The sequence below is a fragment of the Hemicordylus capensis genome, chromosome 5, assembly GCF_027244095.1.
Source record: "Hemicordylus capensis ecotype Gifberg chromosome 5, rHemCap1.1.pri, whole genome shotgun sequence".
In the NCBI taxonomy this organism is placed as follows: domain Eukaryota; kingdom Metazoa; phylum Chordata; class Lepidosauria; order Squamata; family Cordylidae; genus Hemicordylus; species Hemicordylus capensis.
This window is the reverse complement of record NC_069661.1, coordinates 145,392,329-145,406,772: the sequence shown is the minus strand read 5'-3', so window position 1 is coordinate 145,406,772 and position 14,444 is coordinate 145,392,329. Positions and strand designations below refer to the sequence as shown.

Genomic DNA, 14,444 nt, shown 5'->3' with positions numbered 1-14,444 from the left:
TCTTTAACGGGATCGCTCTTTGCGGTTGGCTGTTCTTCCCTTTTTTCTGTCTGTTTTCTGTCCTTCTTCCTTCATTCTTTTTTCTTTCTTTTTCCTTCCTTTCTTACTCCTTTGTTTCATAATTTCCCTCCCTCCCTCCTCTGGCTGCCCTGTGACCTCCTCCTTATCGCTGGGCCATTGTCTTTTCTGGTGTGGAGTGGGGTAATTTTTGCTCGCTCTTCCTGTCTTTTGACCCTTATTTTTGTATCCATTTTTCTTTCTCCCTCCCCACCCTTTTTTATTCTACCCTTACCTCTCCCGTACTCTCTTCTTTCATTTCTTCTCCCCCTTGTCCCTCTGTCTCTTCTTTTTCCCTCTTCCCTCTGTCCCACTTTCTTTTGATCTGCCATCTCCCTTATTTAGTTTTTAAATACTTATGAGGCTAATTGTAGATCATATTTTTTGTTTAAATTATTTTATTTTTTTGTTCAACTCAGTTTTTAACTTAATTTACTCATTTTATTCTTTTTTTGGTCCCCCCCCCACCCAACCCTCATAGTATTTCTTTATACACCACATTCTTTGTGAATGGGGATTTACCAAGGTTGGTCAGCTCCCAGTGGTACTGAGCTGCATCTCGCTCGATAGCCAGGGCGGACCCACTTCGCTGGCGCGGCCAAAGACAGGACGGGAGGAAGTGGAGCGCCGCTTGGAAGTGGGAGGAAGTGGAGCGCCGCTTCACACATGCCCAGAACAGCCCAGGGAGGCACGGACGCACGCTTGGCTGTCCACGGACGGACACCAAGGGTTTTATTATAGAGGATACAGTGAGTACTATATATTTGTGCTACTTTTAATGCCTAGAACACACTAGAAACACTAATTATTAAAATGGCCTCCTCGCTGCAGATTAGCAAAGGAGACTTTAAACCATGCAGGGTGAGCCTATGTTTGTTTTCTTAGAATTCTTGAACAGATTCAGTAAAGTTTGATTCCAGGAGGTTTTTCACATGAGGTTTTTAAAGCCCTTTAACACACATCTCCTCTGGAATGGAGGTGCTGCATTCACATGTTGGCCAGATGTACCCTGAAGTCCTGTGAGTTATTGGAGAGCAGTTCACACACAAGAAAAATAAAATAAAATAAAATAAAATAAAATAAAATAAAAGCACAACACATGCTTCACAGTTCTCACTCAGACCTTCTGGGGTGCAAAACAACTTGAACGTAAGTGCATTTATACATGAATGAATGAATGAATATAATATTGTTTGTTCCAGAAGTTTTTGTAATTTTCTGCCATGAAACAAGCCACAGGCCTTTTTAGATAGTAAAAAGCCAGAAATTTAAAGCCAGAAATTTTTCAATCTGTTTTAAATTAAATATTCAGAGACTTCTCAGTCTCTCCCCCAAACCCATCAAAGCCCTATGGCAAGCAGATCCCTATATATGGGGGGTGGGGGTAACCACAAAAAGGAATTCACAGTCTACCTTGCAAAAGCTGTGTTGGATGGTCTGGGCAGAGAGTCTGCTGCAGTGAACTCTTCCATCCTGCCTCCTTCCTGGCTTGCTGGGGAATGCCAAGTCCAGGCTTCAGGGAGGCCTACACAGAGGCCTCTCTGGAAGCCCCGCCCACCTGCCAATCAGCTGAGAGGCGAGGATTGAAGAAGAGCTCTCTGCAGTTTGCAGGCCGCTCGGATCCTAGGCCAGAGCCGGAGGGCAAGGCAAGCAGGATGGCAAGTGGCTGAGGGGCCCTGGGGCCGGGCCGGTGGGCAATGGGGTGGGGGTGGCAGGAACTGGTGTGGCGCCCCCTCCTCAGTGGTGCCTAGGGCACGTGCCCTGGCTGCCACCCCCCCCCCCAAGTTCCACCCTTGAATGCAGCTGGTGTGCCTTTCTCTTGACAAGATGCATCCTTTCTTGCCTCGTTGCAGGTACTGTCATGGTTAGGTGTGCAGTGGCTTGTGATATCCATGTTGAGATCTGATTTGGCAATTTGGCTGAGCCAAGGCAAAGGGATGTGAATCAGTTGCTAGGCAACAGCAAGGGACTTTCAGCTGCTGATTTGTTGGCTCCCCGACCCCTGGGCCAAATATCCCATTTACTTTTGGAGTTGGCCCTGGGCTGGCATATATTGATACAGATATGAACTATTCCCTATCAGAAGAAAAGAGAGAGAGAGAGAGAGAGAGAGAGAGAGAAACTATTTGCTAAATGTGCTTTCAAAATTCAGCCATCTGGTCTTGGGAAAATAAGGAAATTCTATAAAAGTAGTTCCATTTTTATTAAGGGGCATCCAAAACAGTCATATCTCCTGGAGCTGTTTATTTCTCTTAAGTTAAAACAATCAGTAGACTTATGTTGGTCACTCTGGCCAGGAAATTGAATCCTTTTAAGAAAATCAATGTATGACCATCCAGTTAGCATAATGTTAATAAAATATAATAATGGTGTCAGGATTACAGAAACTCTCTCTTCACTTTTAAAAGGAAACTGACCTTGAAGATTGGATGATATTCCTGAATCATTGCCAGAGTATCAAGCTTGTTGCCTAGAGCTGTCTAAATCAGGCGCACCATTTGTCTGAAACATCACCTCTTTGCATTACTGCATTCATGGGCACAGCACTCCCATGGTGATGTGTTGTTCTAGGTGCAAACACTCAGCCCAATGTATCCCATTAAGAAGGCATCTTCTGTTGATTCTAATGATTCTTCTCAGTGCATGCACAATGAGCCTCAAGAGCAAACGTATTCTTGTCCTTACACTTGACCATCTTTAAGGGCTCTTAGAGATGGTCAAGGACAGGCAGAGGCGTAGCTGGGGAAAACGGCGCCCAGGGCAAGCTCTGCCACTGAAATTGCGCCCTCCCTCTGCCCCCCCCCAACCCCCCCCACATACCTGCGCCCTGGCCGGAGTGAGCGCGGCAGTGGTGGGCGGCGGCTGATCGCGTGGCGGCGGCGGGCGGCGGCGGATCGTCATCATGTTTCCTGATCATGGCTTGTGGCGGTGAGCGTGGCGGGCGGCGGCGGGAGTGAGCGCGGCGGTGGCAGGCGGCGGCGGATCGCCGAGTGCATCAGAGCGACGCCGAGGCCTGCTGTCTGGCCCAGCGTCGCTTCCCAACTGCACAGTGCAGTTGGGAAGCGACGCCGGGCCAGACGGCAGGCCTCAGCATCGCTCTGCTGCACTCAGCGATCCGCCGCCGCCCGACACTGCCGCGCTCACTCCTGCTGCCGCCTGCCGCCGCCACGCTCACCGCCACAAGCCATGATCAGGGCACACGATGATGATCCGCCGCCACCCGCCACCGCTGTGCGATCCATGGGGGGATCGGGGGGGTCGTGGCACTTTTTGGCGCCCCCGCACGAGACCCACCAAAGTGGCGCCCAGGGCACGTGCCCTGCCTGCCCCCACTATCGTTACGCCCCTGAGGACAGACATTTGACCACTGAGTTGTGTAGCTAATGCAGTGGTCCCTGCATTGCTGTCTTATTTCATTGTCATATCAAATCTAACATCTGCAGTGACAAGTGCTCTCTTTCAGGCTTTCCTTCTTCTCTCTTCTCCGGCAGAAAAACAGCCTGGAGGCTAAAGGTCTAATCTCATTGCTGATCCTGCATTTGGGAGGAGGCCTGCTATGTAGGGGGCCTCTTCATTCTCTTTCCCTGAAGTATCAGCAGGGATGGATTGCCCTGGGTGGAGGTCTGATACAGAGCTCTCATGATATAAAGGTGGTCTACTGGGGTTCTTCTGCCAGAGTACAAGCAAAGCTGGAAGGTCCTGAGAGGTGGCCTGATATGGAGGCTGCCTTTTTTGGTTCTTTCCTGTCATGCTCTACAGAGAGCCACCCCCACGGCTTTTCTTCCTGCAAAGGAAATGGAGGTGCCACCTCCTAGCTGTTTCCCCAGGGCCAAATCAGTCACTCAGTTTGACTCCACCTGGATCTAAGCCTCCAGCTGCTGCTTTGGCTCTTGGTGGAAAATAAGAGGGCTGGAGAATAACATTTGGCTTCGAACTTGGGCCTTCCAGCTGTTGTTTGATTACAGCTCCCATAGTCCCCAGTAGTCGCAGTAGCCAATAGTCAGGGTTGATGGGAACTGTAGCCAAACAGCAGCTGGAGGGCTGGAGTTGTACAGCCCTGCCCTAAATCAAGCTTCCGCATCACCATTCCATCCTCTTCCACACGGGGCAGATCCCTCTTCAGGGCCAAAATCCAGCCTCCTAGCCATACATGTTGGGGCAGACAAGCTCTATATGAGCCTCCTGGCAAGGAACTGTCTATCTTGAGCTACATCTTGAACCTCTCAAACATCTCTTGGCCCTGAGTGGACTGGCCAAGAGAATCTTTTCTGTAGTTGAGTTTGACCCAAAGACCTTTTTACCCAACTCTACCCAAAGAATATTCCAAGCAAGACAAATGTATTTTCTTTAAAATAAAACATTTTATTTTTTTAAACAATAAATATGCATTTTATTGCTGTTCTATCTCTGCATCCTATTAAAACAAATATTTAATATTTTAAATATATATACACAGCATTTTATTGCCACTTATATAAATAGTAACACAGTTGTCTCTTTTAATTTGCCTTCCCCGTCTTCCTCAGCAACGTCCAGCTCCCTTGGAGGAACCATGATCCCCATAGTGGCTTCCACCCTGGCCAGTCTGCTCCTTAGCTGCCTCAACTGTCCCCTCAGTGCCTTGAAGCTTTGTAAGTATTCCTGGCAGCTGTGGAGGTCTCTTTGGCCTTGAAGGAGAGAAAACAAACAGGGTGAAGGGGCCTGTCCGTCTTCAGGAGCCACCTGAAGGTCTCCTGCTCTCTAAAACAACTCTTTCTCTTCCCTCTCGCTGAGCCTTGGGTCTGGAACAGCCACTCAGATGTGGCCCCTTGTCTCTCTCCTATCCCTCCAATGATACCTGAAAACCCACCTCCACTGCGCAGCCTTTGGCGTAATGCCTCAGTAGAGGCAGCTCCATTGGCTTGAATTGAATGCCCCTTATGCTTTCCTCTCCCATTCCTCCTCTTCCTCACTTCTCTCTCCAAAGCCAAACTTTAGACTGTATGCTCCTGGTGGCAGGGAACTTTTGCCCATGTACATTGATGACACTATAAGGAGGATTTGCAATATGCACAATTGTATATCATCCTCCTTGGTTTCCTGTTTCATCTCAGCTTAAACTCAAAAGGGCTGATATTTGTTTTCCTTTTAGCATTCATATTCTGCTCTTCCTCAAGCAGCTCAGGGAGGTTTGTACATGGTTATTTTTTCCTCACAATAACCCTAAGAGGTAAGTTAGGCTGTGGGACAAGTGACTGGCCCAAAGTCACCCAGCGAGTTTTATGGCTGGATGAGAATTCAAACCTGGGTCTTCCTGGTCCTAAGGAGCTGCGGCTGAAATACATACACATCTTTCCCCCACTTGCCCCCACCTCAGCTTCCCTCTACTTCTTCTGTTGTATCCCTGCCTCTGTTTTTAGACTATAAGTTTTTTAGATTGAAAAATCACAATGAGGATGGAAAAGGTAGAGGTTATGGAGTGCTGCCTCTGTGAGACTTACGGTCACGCAGCTGATGGACCTGCATCTCTACCAAACTCTGCAGAGTTTCTTTCACATTGCTGAGGTCCAGCTCCAGAGGAGGTGGGGAAGGAGGAGGAGGTGGAGAGGGATGCAGGAGGAGGGAAGAGGTGGAGGTGGAGGGTGGGATGGAGGCAACCTCAAGGGAGGCAGAGGACAATGATGAATCCGACCCTGAGGGCTGGAGAAGTGCAGCAGGGTCTGCAGGAACATCTGCAAGAGAGAAGCAGCAGCAGGAGGTCAGCTGCAAAGGCTGACATCCTACCACACCCACCATCACTTGCCCTCACTGCTCACTCTGAGAAGCTGCTTGGATTGCAGGCATTGGAGCTTGGACACATGAAAGACAGAAAACAAAGGAACACTTCAGCAAGCACTGACAACCCACTCACAGGCCTCCCCCCTGAAACCTTAGATGCAGACTCAAATCAAGCATTTCAACATGAAAGAAACAGAGGAAAAGAGCCGTTCTTAGCCCAGCAGCAATTTCAGGGGCATGCTGTGAACATACCTTCCCTTTCCCACCACTGCAGCCGAACTTCACTGCGGATGAGCCTTGTCCGCATGTGTCCAATTTGCAGGTTGATGGCCCGGAGAGAACGAGGGAACTGTTGGGAAATGCGGCGAACCCTCAGTTCTGCAACAAAGAGAACAAAAAGGAACAAATGTTGTATGTGCTGACCAGGCTGAGTGCTGGTGACTTGCAAAAAGGGCAGTGTTAGGGCTTAGTCCATCATCTGGGCTGGGTATCAAAACTGTAGCTGATCATTGTGCTGGGTGTATATGCAAAAGGTTTCTGAGGTGTCGCAATACTTACGCTGCTGGACATAGTCATGCTGTAACCCTTTGAGGAGTTCTACATCTTGCTGAAGATAATTATCAGCAATGGAAGGCTCTAGTAAGGGCTTTGACACAGAAGCTGCTTCCTTTGGAGTGTCTGTGAGGATGGAAGGACCTGGCACTGAGGTAGCCTCAATGAGCACTTTCCCCAACAGGTCATTGGTGATGCAAGGTGTTGGAAGGGGCCCTGGCATGGAGGTTTCCTCAATGAGCACTTCGCCCAGGATGTTGTTGGTGATGTGAGTTGCTGGAAGGGGTTCTGGCATGGAGGGTTCCTCAATGAGCGCTTCCCCCAGGATGTTGTCAGTGATGCAAGGTGCTGGAAGAGGTTCTGGCATGGAGGGTTCCTCAGTGAGCTCTTCCCCCAGGATGTCATTGGTCATGCGAGGTGCTGGAAAGGGTTCTGTCACGGAGGGTTCCTCAGTGAGCTCTTCCCCCAGGATGTTGTCAGTGATGCATGGTGCTGGAAGAGGTTCTGGCATGGAGAGTTCCTCAGTGAGCTCTTCCCCCAGGATGTCATTGGTCATGCGAGGTGCTGGAAGAGGTTCTGGCACGGAGGGTTCCTCAGTGAGCTCTTTCCCCAGAGTGTCCCCCAAAACATTGGGGAGTCCCCCAGAAAATGGTGCAACATGGGTTGGGTTTCTGGGATGACCTGAAAGAGAGGAAATAAAGCAGGAATCAGGAAATGATCGTGGCTTGTAGGCCTGATAGAAATGGCCTCCCTTTTCTGCCTAGGTTAGCCAGCTGGGAAGTAGCCTGGGATTGTGGGTGAGGTGGGCCACCCAAGGAACCAAGCAAGGAATGAAGAGGAGTACATTGCATAGCACTGACTGGCAAGACAGCCCTCACCAAGTACACTTCAGAAGGGAGTGCAATGGCCAGGCTCTGCCTGCTGTACATACAAGTGCAGCTGCCTTCTACCATGTCATGCTCTTGGCTCTCTTTGCCCTACTCTGGCTGGCAGCCACTATTGGGCAGAGGCCTTTTCCTAGCTAGCTAAGATCCTTTAACAGAAGATGATGAAGTCTCAACAGGAGACCTTGTGCATGCAAAGCAATTGTTTCACTACTGGGCTATGGGCTTTCCCTTCTGGGTGAGGAAAGAAGCTTCTCCTTTGAGCAGAATGGGAGCTGATGGTTGACATGGACTATCTCTGGTTCACGAACCAACCCCCAGTTACAGCCTCTTGGCCTAGTGGGGTGTGGGGGGACTTGAAAATCTGCCTGGATGCCATAAGCAGGAAGCAGAGCTGTGATCTCAGGAATGCGGGCCTGGCTCCTAGAGGTAGAAAACTGTGGTTGGAGAAATAAAGAGTCTCTGGTCCGAGCTCAGAGCACATTGACCAGGAAATGTTGCCCTTGTTTTCAGGTGATCCTCCAATTCCATCTTGACCCATGTAATTGTCAAAAAATGAGATACTTTGGAAACAATTAGCTTCCTCTTCTTGAAGGCAGGGAGAAAAAGACCCAGAGGATGTCTTGGGGCTGGGTGTGGGCAAAGGGTTCTTGCAGGACTTTTTCAAAAGTGCACAACCTCACAAGGAAAATGACCAAACCTACCTGCCTGCTGCCACAGCCCTTTCCCCATCTCCTCTTTGAATGGAGGATAGCTAGATGTGACTCACAGAGCCCCCCCCCCACTTCCGGCTGCACTTTCGGCTGCTGAACCTGCCCTCCTGCTATCCATCCATCGGATGGATGTCTGCCCATCTTTCTCCATTGTCTAAGAGAAACAGTTCTCCAAGGAGGCTTTCCCTGGGGGGCTGGGGAGCCCTGAGGAGAAGCAGGCACTCTCATCATCCACTTACCTGTCAGTGCCCCCTCTTCATCTTCATCCCTGCAGAGATAAGGAGAAATATTCTTAGTAGCAAATCACAGGAAAGAGAGGGTCTCCTCTCCCAGTAATACTTGGGGTATTACTAGTATTACTAGAGGTATTACAAGTATGTGCCCTCCCTCTAATTTTAATTCACATGCAGCCAAGTATGTCCTCTCCCCTAATCCTTCTAGCTGGCCCTGCTAATTTTGGATGATTCCATAGTTGGGAGCAGTGATGTAATTGCCGTTGAATGTCACTCACTGCATTTTGCTCAGAGTATTTTTCATTGAGGATTGACTGGTTGTGGCGGGACGGGGGGTGGGCCTGCTCTCGTAGTTCACAGTCATGAGTCCAGCTTTCCCACCCCTCTCCAGTGTAGTTCCCCCCCCCCACAAGGGACACATACATGCTGTTTTGTGTTTTAAATAGGAGGGAGGCAGCCTGCCAAAGGTATCAAGGGGACAGTTGACGAAATTGGCATTTGATTCAGCAGCCAATTACTGGCATTCTGAACATGGAAAGGAGATGGGCTCACCTTGATGAGGCAATATATGCCACACCTGGGTTTGGGCTATGTCTGAACACCTCCCGCTCATCACTCCCCACCCCCATCCCTTCAGCTGGCCACACCAGAGCCAAAAGCATTAAGAGGAGTCAAGGGTAGAGAAGAGAGCAACTCACTTTGGTTCTGCCTCTGGGTGAGACCTATGGGAACATGAAAGAAGAAAAGGTTAGGCATGTTCTTGGAAATAACACGGGGGTGCTTCAACTGGTGGGCAGGATTTCCCCACAACCCCCCAAGTGGGCCCACAGGAGCCAGCCAGTAGCTCCTGAGTGATACAGCTTCACCGGTCTAGGACCTCCAAGCTTAAGAAACACAGTGGAAATCAGCCAAGCAGGTGACCTTCAAGGGCTGCCTGCATTTCAAGGAGAAGCTGTGTGGTGTGAATAGTGGTGGTGAACTTGTGACCACTGAAGTTCCCACAGGGAGCACAATCACGTGTGAACACAGCAGGCTGGGCTTCAGTTCTCTGCCCAGACAGGCTAAAACAACAGAAGGGCATCTTTAAAAACCAAGTCCACACTGCCATTAGATTTTGCTTCACCCACCATACCAGAGACCTACCTGCAGGCCACACATGACCAACAGCCACCTATCTTGACAACTAAGCTGCTAAGCTGCTAATAAACTGACAGCCGAAGACAGCCAATTTATCGAAGATGCTTCAGCTAATCTAAAACGCTGCCAAGTGAGCCTGCTGCAGAATCTTCGCAGGTTTCCAAGGGGAACCATGATGGCAGAATTCTGTGGCTGACTGTGAAGTCACAAGTTACTGTTACTGGTCATGCTGGCTCTGGTTTGAATCCAAACACGGTCTTGGGGGTGCAGCTCAAAGAGTCAGAGCACCTGGGGTGAGTCATCCCAGTCCTGCCCTCCCTGCTCCCCACATGTCACTTTCTATTCATTTGAATTTCCCCTTCTGTTAACAAATTCTGAAGGAAGGGGATGCTTGTGGATAGGGATGGGCTGCAGCTGCTGCTTGTACAGTTGGACACAAAGTTTATAATAAGCCTTGCATGAGTCCTCTGTAACATGTAAGAGGGCAAAGGCAACAGCCACATCCATTGCATGTCCCCAGCTAATTTCCCACCTAAACACTTAGATTAGATTTCCACCTAATCACTTGCTGAAGTTCTTTAGCTAGGAAATTCCTCTAAATCACATTCAGCACTGAGGCCCGTCTCTGTTCAGAATACACAAAAAGAAAGCCAGTTAACTTGTGGAACTCACCACCTCTAGATGTGGTGATGACCACTGGCTTAGATGGGCTTGAAAGGGGGTTAGAAATATTCACGGGGGAAGAGAGATCTTTCTGTGTCTATTAGTCATGATGGCTATAGAGAATCTCCAGGTGCACAGGCTGAATCCCAGATGCTGGGGACATGCAGTGGGCGTGGCTGTTGCCTTTGCATTCTTACATGTTACAGAGGAAGCATGCAGGTTTATTATAAACTTTGTGTCCAACTGCACAAGCAGCGGCTGCAGCCCACCCCTACCCACAAGCATCCCCTTCCTTCAGAATTTGCTTACAGAAGGAAAAAGGCGAATGAATCAAAAGTGACTGAGAGGGAGGGAGGGGAAATAAGAAGGACAAAGAAAGAGGGGAAGCACAAAAAATGAAGATGGCCCACAAAGAATGAGAGGGCGCAACAGAAGGCTGTAATGTACTTTTTGTATAAGGTTATGACAATGGAAAGCAAACAATTATCCCCGCCCCCTCTGTTTCTTCTTAGGAAACAACCCACATTCTTATTAAACTCAATAGGCCCAACTGTACAAAATCTTAGTTTCTGCTGCACATAGTTTGACGTACGACACATTAAAATGAACATTGGACAAAGGGACCTCCTCTCTGTCCTCTCAAAAGACCCACCATGGTAGCTCATGGCCCCACAGGGGATGGATGAATCCCGCTAAGGATGCTACTCTTACATGTTTAGGCATTCTAGCGATTGCCTCCTTACAGCTATTATTTCTGCCACTATATTTAAACCATATGTTGTTGTTGGAAGTGCTTTTGCTTAATGTTTTGTTGACATTCTGTCAGCTGGTATGTATCCCTCACTTCCTGCCCCTCTGGCTGCTGCTGCCACCAACAGCACTGCAATTACTCTCCAGTATATTATTTTATCAGGAAGCAAAAAGGTGTCACATAGAAATACGGAAGCACTCAGTTGCTGTTGAAAGTCACTTTGCTCAGAGTGTTTTTTGCTCAGAATGTTTTTCCTTGAGGATTGACTGGTTGGTGGGGGCAGAGGTGCCATACCCCCAGACATTGGGGCCCTGGTCCATGGCCTCCAGGGGCAGACTCCAAATGGTCAGGGGGGGCCCTCCTGCAACCACCTGTGCCTGCCTCGCCACACTGTACGTCCGGTGTTTTTTGTTTTGTATAATTTAAGCGAGGAGTGGCAGCTGGAGAGTGAGCTTAGCAAGACTTGCCTGCCTGCTCCCCCGGTGTTGTCCGAAGTGACCGCTGGGCTTGTCTATTCAGATAACTGCGAGGCATTCCAGCGAATGATAACTGCGAGGCACTCCAGCGAATGGCATCATGGGCTTGTGGCAATCTATTTTAACTGCACCGGTGCACTGTAGCACCTCGCAGTAAACAAGAGCCTCTGGGCCGAATGGACAGGCTGAGTGGTCACTCCGGTCACCACCACCGGGGGTGGGAGGCAAGTCCTGCTCAGCTCACCCCCCGGCCCACCCCTCAGCCACGCACATGCCATGGTGGCTTGAATTATGCAAAAACAAAAAACAGAGGCATGGCGTGGCGGGCGCAGGGTGGCTGCTGGAGGCACCCCAATTGCCTAGGTGCATCCCTGGCACTGGGAAGGGTGGACCTGCTCTCATAGTTTACAGTCATGAGGCCAACTTTCCCACCCCTCTCCACAGAAGTTTTTCAACTTTTTAAAGAGCCCCCCGCCCCACAAAAAATAAATAAAAATAAAGGACATGTTTCAGGTGAAAGAATGGCAACAAAAAGAAGAAGGACCTAGGTGAGTCCAATAGCAACTCTATATTGCACCACAAGAACCCACCCACACAAAACCTTTGCTGTATGCAATATTAAATAAATCTGTAAAAAGACATTAAGGGGACACATTCCACTGCAACCTAATATTGTAAGGATTTTTCTCAAAACATAACAGAGGATGAAAGTTGCTGGATATTTAATATATACTGTTTTAGAATTACCCACATATATACTCAAATCAATACATAAATCCTTAAAATCATCAAAATTCACATACACATACACATTAAAATAACCAATAATACCCATTATGTTAATATTTCATATGGGCTAATACATAAAATCTAAAAGCACCAACTATTCTTTCAATAATAGCTTCATGAGTTCCAAACTTCCAAAAGGTGCACAAATGCAAAGAAGGGGTCACAAAACTCTTTACGGACTTCTTGTACCACATGTGCTGATGTTTTAAAATCCACATCCAGACACATCCTCCGTCTCAAAAGGGTGAAAAAACCAGCTCCACATTCTACAATGCATGTGTAAGCACTCCTTTCTGTACTGAGCTGAAAATGCCATCAGATAAATTCTGATTTTCTTTATATCTATAGCCCTATTCAGATGTTAGATTATGTTCAGATGTTACAGATGCTACACATGTACACATTTTTCTGTGAATGCTTGTACATGGATTTATTTAAAAGCTGGACCTGGGTACAGGCCCCTCAAACACAGGCTACAGATATGAAGTGTACCATTGTTTGTGCATTGAACGTAACTTGTGAATAGGGCTTATTTGTACACATAATATGCTTTCAAGGACACTGATTCCAAGTATGCTTACATGGCAGTCCAAGGAGCACACTTCAATTTCCTTAAAAGGAAACAGCACTAGCATTTTATGCTGTTTTTATAATATCTTTTATTGACCGACCAACCAATCAAACTATATCAGGGGCTATCAATAGCCAGTTATGGAGAAGATGGCATGATTCTGTCATGAATACAATGTAGCAACACATGCATTTTGCCATAGGAATGTTTACAAAATATATAATGCATATTGGTGGCATAAAGACACTGGTTGATACCAATGCTGACAAGGCACATGTGCTAACCATCCAGGGACAGGCATCAGATCAATCTCCAGGTGACTGTGGAAAGCAATCTTGGAGATTTGAATGGATTCATGTCATGGAAAATATTGGGGAGGAAATACTGGAGTGGGTGGACCTCCAGGAACAGCTTCAATCAGACTTGGCAGTCCTACACTTACATGGAAGAAAGTCTGACAATAAACTTACCTTAAAATGTAGAATCCTATTGTTTGTGTTCTCCTGTACCAGGTTAAGCAAGGAGGAATGGAGCTTGCTGGACTCAGCGATGTGGAAGTTTAGGAAGTTACAATGATGATTTGAAATGAACCATTTAGGAAGTTTCAATGGGTTTGTTTTTGTTTTTTGTTTTTTTTAAATGCAAGGCTGTAAATGACACCCTTCCCCCTTGTTCTGTCTGTGACCTCGGAGATTGTTTTGGTGGATTATGGAATTCAGCTTCAATTTGTAAAGCACAGGATTGTCCTCTATACAAGATGAAGTGTGAGTTATTTAACTCTTATACTTGTCAATTACATAGAGATTGTGATAAATGGAAACTAATTGAACTTATTTGAAATTGGAATTGCAATGATTCTGAGGAATCTAAATAGGCTGGTGTGCCTAAGTTCAGTGTGTCTTATTGGTATCTCATCAAGTGGGAGAAGTTGCCTGAAAGCTTCAAGTTTTCAATACTGGTAATAAAACAAAAGCAAAAGGTGGGTGGGGAGCAAAGGATCATTTTCCAGCACAGCATTCCAGTACCCCCTTGTGGAAGATCACATCATTACATCCAACAATCCAGAGAAAGCAACCCACACAGAACATTTCACTAGCTCTGATTATTAGTGCCTGTCCCCTAATTATACATTCAGGGGGAAAATATGTAATTATTAAAAATAAGTGCCTCCAATCTACCACTTTAAGCCTCCAGCTTTGGTGGGGTGGGGGCGTTCCTTGAAATGGCTGCCCAGATATCACAAAGAACATTGCTGGAATAGTTAGTATCACTAAAGATATACTGATGCCCCAAAACAGAGCCCAAATATGGAACCTGGGTACTATTATTTATTTAGCAAGTTAGTTAGATTTATATGTCGCCCTACTCCCATAGGACTCAGGTGGCTTGCAAGCAATAACAAACACAGCAACACAATTCCATAAAAATATATCTTACATAACCTCATAAACCACAACCCCATACAATACTCATTCCACATGACATAATAATCATGGATTATGTATATAACTATACATCATCTATAATCTAACTATAGTTGGTACTAGCTGTTCCTTGGAGCATATTCTAGAGAAACAGGTAGTGCAGTCATGCTATAATCGTTAAAGCCCATGCTAAGCCTTTCCCAACACATTGAGACGGTGTGATTTAGGCGCAAAAGATTTCACATGGAGGGAGTTTGTGCCTAGCCACATCTCCTCCAGTGTTCTACTTATCTGCTCCATTAGAGCAAGCTGGCATATTCATTTATTGGCAATACATTCTGGTGTAGAAACTGGCTGTGCTGAAGCCCCAATAATTATTTTTGCCAATAAATTCTGACATACATTCAGGATGCAATGGTTAACTGTGGGCTTGGAAG

General features: G+C 47.2%; 1 protein-coding gene and 1 long non-coding RNA gene across 2 annotated transcripts in view; both read right to left on the bottom strand.

Annotated features, from left to right (window-relative positions):
- The window catches only part of LOC128326004 (uncharacterized), a 49,067-nt gene extending 47,490 nt beyond the window's left edge, over positions 1 to 1,577 (bottom strand). Inside the window, exon 1 of the long non-coding RNA XR_008307793.1 lies at positions 1,471 to 1,577. This is a non-coding gene — a long non-coding RNA (uncharacterized LOC128326004). The remainder of the gene's footprint in view (positions 1 to 1,470) is intronic.
- A 2,880-nt stretch (positions 1,578 to 4,457) lies between these two features.
- LOC128326003 (uncharacterized) lies at positions 4,458 to 9,356 on the bottom strand. Its single transcript, XM_053252016.1, has 5 exons — positions 9,340 to 9,356; positions 8,203 to 8,231; positions 6,373 to 7,047; positions 6,067 to 6,192; positions 4,458 to 4,724 (listed from the first exon to the last, which is right to left on the bottom strand). Exons 3-5 carry the CDS (start codon positions 6,920 to 6,922, stop codon positions 4,528 to 4,530), a joined length of 873 nt encoding a protein of 290 aa, XP_053107991.1. The 5' UTR covers positions 6,923 to 7,047; positions 8,203 to 8,231; positions 9,340 to 9,356; the 3' UTR covers positions 4,458 to 4,527.
- Positions 9,357 to 14,444: the final 5,088 nt, after the last annotated feature.